Source organism: Vombatus ursinus, unplaced genomic scaffold (assembly GCF_900497805.2).
Source record: "Vombatus ursinus unplaced genomic scaffold, bare-nosed wombat genome assembly UNPS02008551.1, whole genome shotgun sequence".
In the NCBI taxonomy this organism is placed as follows: domain Eukaryota; kingdom Metazoa; phylum Chordata; class Mammalia; order Diprotodontia; family Vombatidae; genus Vombatus; species Vombatus ursinus.
This window is the reverse complement of record NW_020948329.1, coordinates 1-9,222: the sequence shown is the minus strand read 5'-3', so window position 1 is coordinate 9,222 and position 9,222 is coordinate 1. Positions and strand designations below refer to the sequence as shown.

General features: G+C 45.7%; 1 protein-coding gene across 1 annotated transcript; it reads right to left on the bottom strand.

The window, feature by feature from the left end:
- Positions 1 to 91: 91 nt before the first annotated feature.
- On the bottom strand, positions 92 to 8,142 carry LOC114034211 (tyrosine-protein kinase JAK1-like; the record flags this gene model as incomplete). Its single annotated transcript, XM_027849812.1, has 2 exons — positions 92 to 310; positions 7,957 to 8,142. Coding segments are annotated over 2 exons (390 nt in total), but the record flags the coding sequence as incomplete, so codon positions are not given.
- Between the last annotated feature and the right edge of the window lie 1,080 nt (positions 8,143 to 9,222).

The following is a 9,222-nucleotide window of genomic DNA, read 5'->3' as shown; positions in this document are numbered from 1 at the left end:
ACACACACACACACACACACACACACACACACACACACACACACACAACTGCTAAAGATTCCTCCAAGTCAAAATGGCCGGGAGAGTATATGACCAGACCACCAGCTCATTCTCCTTCCATCAAAGGCAGCTCAAAAGGCAATTTAACCCACCAGATGGGGCCATGACAACCATTTTCTATGTTGTGCACAATCAATGGAGGCGCGACATCCGTGCAGAGATAATGATGGGCATCCGCCGTGAGCCGGAAATAGCCGTCCACCAGAGACACAAAAGACAAGGCTTCCTCGTGGGAAGACAGGCTTAACTCCTGCATGGAAACAAGAGAGAAACGAAGTCCCAAGATTACTCTCCAGCCACCAATCAATCGGGGAAGACAATATCATCCTCTTCAAACGACGCCAGCCAAAAAACTTTCAAAAGCTTTTCCTGGAGGAAGAAATCAAAACTGCTTGGGAGCCAGATGAGGGACATCTCATCCCTGCCACCCTGCAGGCAGCTGGAATTACCCCAAAGATGCTTTTACTGAACCCACAGCAATAAGCTCCATCCAGAAGATGAGTAAGACCGACTCCATGTTGGGTCAGCCTTAGCAATGAAAGCTGATGTAATGAGCACCTTCGCCCAAAGCCACAAGGAAGCTGATGAGGCAAGATGTCTTGGAATACAAGACACAAAGGGGACAGCGAGAGGCTGTCAGATACAGAACCCACACACTAGTACAGCCTCCTGGGCTTTTTCCTCCATTGCTTAAACCATTCTCCACCCCCACCACCTTTAAATCTGTCAAAATGTAAAGCTCAGCCACGTAGCCTTGAAGCGATGCTCAGGGAAACGGCTCTGATTCCCCTGGATTAAACAACTCATGTCTCTTTTGGTTTAAGGGACTGTTTTCTACTTGGTCTGGTTTTTGACAATCCCAATACCTTTTACCGATTTCTAAAAAGCAGGTAGACACATCACACCTATCAGAATGGCCAACATGACAAAACAGGAAAATGATAAATGTTGGAGAAGATGTGGGAAAATTGGAACACTAATGCATTATTGGTGGAATTGTGAAATGATCCAACCATTTTGGAGAGCAATTTGGAACTATGCCCAAAGGGCTATAAAAATGTGCCCAAAAATTTGACCCAATAGCACTTCTAGGGCTATATCCCAAAGAGATCACACAAATGGGACAAGGACCTACATGTACAAAAATATTCATAGCAGCTCTTTTTGTGGTGGCAAAGAATTGGAAATTGAGAGGATGCCCATCCATTGGGGAATGGCTGAGCAAGTTGTGGTATATGAATGTGATGGAATACTATCGTGCTATAAGAAATGATGAACAGGCTGACTTCAGAAAAACCTGGAAAGACTTGTATGGTCCGATGCTGAGTGAAGTGAGCAGAACCAAGAGAACATTGTACACAATAACAGCCAGGTTATTTGATGACTAATATTGATAAACTTAGCCCTTCCCAGCAATGCAAGGATCTAAGACATCTCCAGAAGCCTTGTGATGGAAAATGCTATCCATATCCAAAGAAAGAACTATGGAAGTTGAATTGCTATTTTTTTTTCTCTTCTGTTGAGTTTTGTTTTCTCTTTCTGATGGTTCCTCCTATTGGTTTTAATTTTTACTTACAACATCACTAATGTGAAAATATGTTTAATATGAATGTAAATATATAGCCTGTATCAGATTGTGTACCGTCTTGGGGAGGGTGGTGGGGAGGAAGGGGGAGAAAAATTTTAAACTCCAAAGCATATGGAACTGATTATTGATAAGTCAGAATAAATTAATAAAAAAAATAAAAAGCAGGCAGAATGTTGTGCCCCTGTGCACACAGAGCATTAAACATAATAATAGTAGCTACCATTTGCATAGCACCTACTATGTGTCAGGCACTGTGCTAAGCACTTTACAATTATAATCTCATTTGCTCCTCACAACAACCCAGGGAGGGAGGTGCTACTATTCTGCCCATTTTACAGATGAGGAAACTGAGGTAAACAGAGGTTAGATGACTTGGTCAGGGTTACATAGTTAGCAAGTGTCTGAGGCCAGATTTTACTTCAGGGCATTCTGACTCCAGGCCCAGTGCTCTAACCACACAACTGCACCCCAAATATAGTGACCATGGAGGCTTAATAGAAAATACTGAAAGCAGAATAGTGACTGGCCCCAGGACCATTTCTACTGCCTCAGAATGAGAAGATGATAATGCAGCTGACATTTATATCATGTCTTAAGGTTTACACAGCACTTTACAAACATTATTTCATCTCACCCCAATAACAATCCTGTTCTATGTCTTATTAATCACATTTTAGGGTCCTAAGCCCAGAGCGGGAGGAAATCTCAGTGGGTATCCATTCCAGCCCCTTCATTTTACATATGGGCAAACTGAGGCCCACAGCAGCGAGGTGGCCCCATAGTGCCTAGAGCATGGGCTGGAGCCTCAGGCACTTACTAGCTGTGTGACCCTGGGCAAGTCATTTCACCCTGTTTGTCTCAGTTTCCTCACCTGCAAAATCAGGGTCATAGTAGCATCTACCTGCCAGGGTCGTTGTGAGGATCAAATGAGATAATGTAGTTATAAAGCACTTAGTACAGTCCCAGGCACACAGGTGCCACATAAGTTCTTGCTCCTTCCCTCCCCACTCAGTTACCCCATCTGCAAAATGGAGCTAATACTAGCCTCTACCTCCCAGGATTGCTAAGATGATGAAATGAGATAACATTTGTAAAGTGCTTTGCAAACTGAAGACTAGTTATTATTATTATTATTACTCCAAATTCAGCAGTCAGCTGCCTTTCCCAAACTCTGCCTGGAAGGCTGGAGGGCAGAGCATGAAACTCTTCCCAAAACCTTCCTTTAGGCTCAGACCTTTCTAGTTAAGTCGCCATGTTTCATCTGCTTCTCTGCTTGGTTTTGACTGCATGCACATCACGCCCCTGCCATCAAGCGCCTTCTGGAGCCCCCAGCCCTTTGTAACCTCCTTTTCTGTATCATTTTCTCCCATTAGATTGCAAGCTCCCTGAGGACAGACACTGTTTCTTTTTCTTATTTGTATCTCCAGGGCTTAACACAGTGCCTGACACATGGTAGTGTTTAATGACTATGGCATATGTGTGTACATACATGCCCACTCCCTCTGGCCCCCTACCAGTAGAATATCATCTCCTTGAGAGCAGGGAATGGTTCATTCTTTGTCTCTCTATCCCCAGCATCTGCATAATGCCTGGTACATAGTAGGTGTTTGGTAATTCTTTGGTAATTGATTGATTATACCATACTCTAATGCAGACAGAAATGAAGCTGCTCTGGATGAAGAGAATACAGTGTGAGCTTAGTCCAATGAGAGGAGAGGCTGATGAACCAGGAGATCTGAGGCAGGACTTAGGAAGGACACAACCCTGGAGCTTGGCACTGAGAGCTTTATAAGAAGCAGATGCACTGGGGTTGGAGGAAGGACACAGGGAGTGCCCATCAACGAGCACCAGTCTTTAATGGAATGAGCCACTGGCAAGACTAACAAAAATTCGTAATTAAAAATCCCTTTCTGAATCTCAGCCTACTCATCTATAAAGTGGGGAGAATAATATCTGTGGTATTTCTCTCACGTGGCAGTCATGAGGATCAAATAAAATAATGTCTGAAAAATGCTTTGCAAATGTTAAAATGCCAGCACAATATCAGTTATTGATTCTGTTGTTGTCAACAATTTTAATAATGCAAACACCTCTTAATTTTTCAAAGCACTTTCACATCTCTCTCTATCCCATTTGGTCCTCACAAGAAACCTGAGAGGCACTAACACAGGGGCTTTCATGTCCATTTCACAGATGAGGAAACCCAAATGAGCCCCCATAATGTTCAGTGATTCCCACCAAAGGTGACCAAATGAATTTGTAACTAAGGGCTGGAATCTGGGGCTCCTGAATCCTCACCTTGGAGGAACCTGGGGGCTCACATTTGCATAATACTTGGAGGTATGCAAAAGGCTTTCCTTGCAACAATGCTATGGAGAGTAAGTAGTGCAAGTGTTAATATTCCCATTTTATAGCTGAGGAAACCAAGGCCGTAACTTGCCCAAGGTCAAGAAAAGTGAAGTATCTGAGCTTGGATCAAACTTTAGTCTCTCCTGACTCCAAATCCAGCACCTTTTCCACTAGCCACTAACAATGACTACAAGAGCTTGGTGGGACGAGAAGAGGCGGGTGGAGTTACTCAGGAAATGGGTAATGGGGTCAGTGACTCTTGGGAGGTAACTTGGAGAGCTGAGGCATAACCAGAGAGAAAGGGAGACAGAATTTCCCATTGAAGGAATGCCTCAAGTAAAAATAAGTGGTGGCAGATGTCCTGTAGACTTGGTAACAGTGAACAGATAAGTCCCTAGAAGGAGTATCTTTGTGCTCTGGCAAGCGCTGGACCTTCTGGAGTCACACCTGCTTCCAGACTCTCCCTCAGACACCTGCCAGCTGTGGGACGCTGGGAAAGCAGAATTTCTGTGACATGGGAGCAAGGATTGCACGTGCTCACTCACAGTTATTATGAGCAAAGACCCTTTCAAACAAGGGGAGCCTTCAGGCAGGAGACCTTTATTTTCAACATCTGGAAGTTCATTTTTATTCACAAAACAAGTGAAAATGCCTATAAACTTCAGAGAAGGGGCAAAGAAGCCCTAAGTTGACAAGTCAACATTCTTTAAGTACTTACTATGGGCCAAGCTCAGTTCTAAGGCTGGGGATACAAAGAAAGGCAAAACATGGTCCTCCCTTCAAGGAGAGTGTGTTCTAACGGCAGATTGAAACCATGCAGACAACTATGTCTCTGAAGAATATGATTGGAGGAGGAGGTGGCAGGATACAGGGAGGCTGTGAGAACGGAGAAGGGACATTGTCTATGAAATATCACGGGGGAGAAAGCAAGACTTCATCACCTACACCCACACTGACAAAAAGGAGAGGAATTGAACAGATCTCAAGTCTAGCAGAGGGATGCTGTACATACAGACTTGTTCAATTCAACAAGGATTTCTTTAGCACCTGCTATGAACAAGGCACTGAGTGAGAGGCTGGAGATGAAGTGACAAAAAAGAAATAGTGCCTACCCTCAGGGAGTTTACAAGGATCTGGGGCAGGGTAAGGAGGATGATACATTTAGAAGTGAGCATATACAAAGTAATTTCAAGAGGGAGAGAGTGCTAACCACTCTGCAGGAGAAGCAGGTCAGGAAAGACCTTGAGTAAGATGTGATACCAGGAATTGTACTTCAATCAATCGATCACTTAACAGTTATAATACTTACTATGTGCCAGGCACTGTTCTAAGTGCTGGAAGAAATATAGGTATGACATAGGGAAGAGATAAGGAGAAAGTGCATCCCAGGCATGGGAGACAAGGCAAGTAATCAAGAGAGGAAGGTCATGGAATTGACTGAGGGGATGTGAGGGGACCTGGGAGATGGCAGTACCATTGACGGCAACTGCGAAGGTTGGGGAAGGGGCAATAGGAGCTCTTTTAAAGACACATTTGACATCAGGACCCAGATGCATGGCTCCTGCTGCAGAAAGGGTCAGGGTGAACATAGCATCTTCCACAATGTGGTTCCAACCCACCTTTCTAGTCCGCAACATAACTCCCCTTCACGCACACTGGGGACCAGCCAAATTGGCTTGAGCGTTCTCCAGACGGGAGGCTCTTATCTCTCATTTCTGTGCCTTGGCACTAGCTAACCTCCATCTCAGGAATTCCCTCCCCACTAACCTCCTCTTCTCAGAACCTCTGGATTCCTTCAAGCTGCAGTTCAAGCTCTCACTCCCTTTTGCTTGAAGCCTCTCCTCATTCCCACAAGCTGCTTGTGCTCTCCACCCCTCACCCCCATAGATGACCTTGTGATGATTTTCTCTGTTTTACATCTACATGGGTGTGTACCTGTTGCTTCTTTTTGCACATCCAGTGTTGAGCACTGCCTGCCACATCTTTGCTGTTGTTTACTTGTTTCAGTCACCTCTGACTCCCCATGACCCCATGTGGGGTTTTCTTGACAAAGACACTGGAGTGGTTTGCCATTTCCCTCTCCAGCTCATTTTACAGATGAGGAAACTGAGGCAAACAGGGTTAAATGTGTTGCCCGAGGTCACACAGCTACTAAGTGTCTGAGGCTGGATTTGAACTCATGAGGATGAGTCTTCCTGACTCCAGGACTGGTGCGCTATCCACTGCAGCACTACCTGGCTGCCAAGCTGCAAGAAGTATTTACTGAGCAGCTAAGGGATGTGCAGTACAGTGTTAGGCACTGGTGTTGGAAAGATATAAATGAAACTGTCCCTGCCCTCATGGAGCTTACATTGTATTTGGGGAAAAGTGTGTACACATATATATAGGTATAACAAGGTCAATACAATTTTGGCAGACAGGCATTAGTGATAATGGCTTATAAGCAATGAAATCTGTCTTTCCCCTTCTCCTGCCACCATATTCCTGGCATTCTCTCTCCTTTTCTTCTCTTTTTACGGTGTCCCCCTCTGTCTCACCATCTGTTCTTTTAATAGTCAATGTTTCCACTCCGGTTAATCTTTCCATTTACATTGGGTTAGCAGGTACCTCCTCCCCGCCTCCCCCAAATCTCCACTTCCCCTACAACATAGATCTATCTGCTCATGTAAAAGACGTGTTTGAGGGCTGTCCAAAAAGAGGAAGCGGGAACCACAGAGCCTTCCTTCTTCAGACCATGAGACAGGCAGAGATTTAGCAACAAGAGCGCCAGTGCGGCCCCGTACTTGTCTGCTCTGAGGTTACGTCAGCCAAGTGACTTGATCCTGGCCACCCCTCCCTACTGAGGGGCCAGGAGCACACGAGCATTTTGGGGGAAACAGCGATGCCAACTGATGGCCTTTTCCTACGGATCAGCTAACTTTCCTTAAATTAAACACAGATGCTATCAATCCCTGGAAGGCTGGCCAGCCAGGGCCAGACGCACGGTTGGAGGAAAGACCATGCTAGGCCTGGCATTGAAGGGGCCCAGTGAAACTCAGCGTACTGGAACTGACCGAGAACAAGGCTGTTTTCACCTGAACCTCGAAGACACAATATTTTCTTTGGGAAGAGGCCCAAGGCGAGCACATGGTTGGCGCCCATTTCAGTTCGACTCAATCCATGGGATCCTCAGATGTTACACAGTCAGAGGAAGCAAGTCAGAAGGGGTGGCAGAGCCCATGTAGTCACAAGATCAAAGATTGGCAAATGGAAGGAAACTTAGAGGTCATTTAGTCCAACACACTCATTTAACAGGTGCGGAGAGCGGGGCCAAGGATTATCAGCTAAGTGACTTGTCCAAGGTAACGCCAAATTGAGCACCTATTAGGTCCAAGTCACAGGCATTGGGAATGAAAAAACAAAAATAAATCAGTCTGTTCCCTCAAAGAGCTTCCATTCCGCTTGGAGAAACAACGTAGAGAACTAAGTTAATATAAAGCAATACGAAGTAATTTCCAGAGAGTGAGAGAGAGAGAGAGCTAGCAATGGAGGGGATCAGAGCAGGCCTTGCATGGGTGATGTAGGTAGGCTGTGCTTTGAATTGCTAAAAGCAGAGGTGCATGCGGAGTGCATTCCAGGTATGAGGGGCAGAGGCAGGACATGGACGGTGGAATACACAGAACAGGAAGGGGACAGACAGGGACAGAGTGGACATACAGGAGCAAGGTGGAATAAGAGTTTGGGGGAGCCAGACGGGGGAGGGCTTCGAATGCCAGGTGGAGGACAGTGTCCTCTGAGCATGGGAGTTCTTTCCCTACTTCCCGTGGCCACAGCCAGACTGGGGAGGGCTTCGAATGCCAGGTGGAGGACGGTGTCCTCTGAGCACAGGAGTTCTTTCCCTCCCTCACCCATGGTCACTGTGGGCAGCTTTGAAGGCAGCAGGAGGAGGAAAAGGAGGAAGGGAAACCGCACCAACGTACCATCTTCTTGTTGTCCTGCTTGTTGATGCTGACCATGGACTCCTTGATGACAACATGGGTGATTTCAGGGAAGTAGGAGAAGTTATTCCATTCCTCCCGGGCTTTGTTCTTCTCTTCGTCTTTCCTGTGTTTGCTCTCCTGCTTCTTCCTCTTCAGCTTATTTTTCTCCTTCTCAACAGAAACCACCTAAAAAGAAATGAGGAAACCCCTCAGGGAGGTGGGACTTGCCTTTCCCCTTGGAAACAGAAAAGTGTTTAACAAAGCAAGCGCTGCTCCGGGTCTGAGCAGAGCCAACCAAGGGTCCCTGGCCAATGCCAGAGAAAGGAAGCGGGCTGCTCAGCGGGGCAGAACCTTGTCTTCAAATGGCCAGCCCAGGACCTGGGCAGAGCGTCAGAACAATCTCTACTGCTGGATGGAGCTCAGGGATCACCCCGCATCAATCCAAGGTCCTTTGTAAATATAGAGAAATACACACACATGCACACAGAGCTCTAAAATTGGAAGGCACCTGGAGGTCACTCACTCCAACAACCACCCAAGCATGCATGTTCTCAATAACATCCCTGGCCATTTGATCATTCAGCTCTACATGAAGATCTGAATTGGCTTTTTTGGCATCAAAATCTCTCTCTCTCTCTCATAATATATGCATATATATCATATACACACATATGTGTCCGCATGCAGACATACGCATGTGTATATGTATGTATTATATATACACACACACATGCAAACATGCAGAGAGGCTATCTATATCTATGTAGAGAGATTGATATATTTATATAGTGATTTATATTTATATGTAATTATATATGTGTATATATCCATATCCATATGTATAGTATTAAATGAATTTCTATGGGCTGTGTTGCAAGGTGGCTAGGAGCCTGGAAGCCTAATACCTCTAAAAGTCCAAGTCTCACTGTTGAAACAGGGATTGTGTGACCTCTACAAGTCACTGACCATCTTACAGCTCTAGGCAGCTCTGGAAGATGACAATTGCAGAGAAGGTGCCAATCTCCAATGACAGAGGGAGTTCCCTCATCCAGAAGCTCCCTCTATCAATGAAGTCACACATCCAGTTCCAGTCCATGCTCCAGGGCTTTCTAGATCAATAATATCTGCCACAGGGTGTGCTCTGTTGGCAAAGCTTTCGAGAACCATAGACCACCCTCCAGACCCATGAGAAGACATCAGAGCATGACCGTGGTAGAGGACACACACACACACACACACACACACACACACACACACACACACACA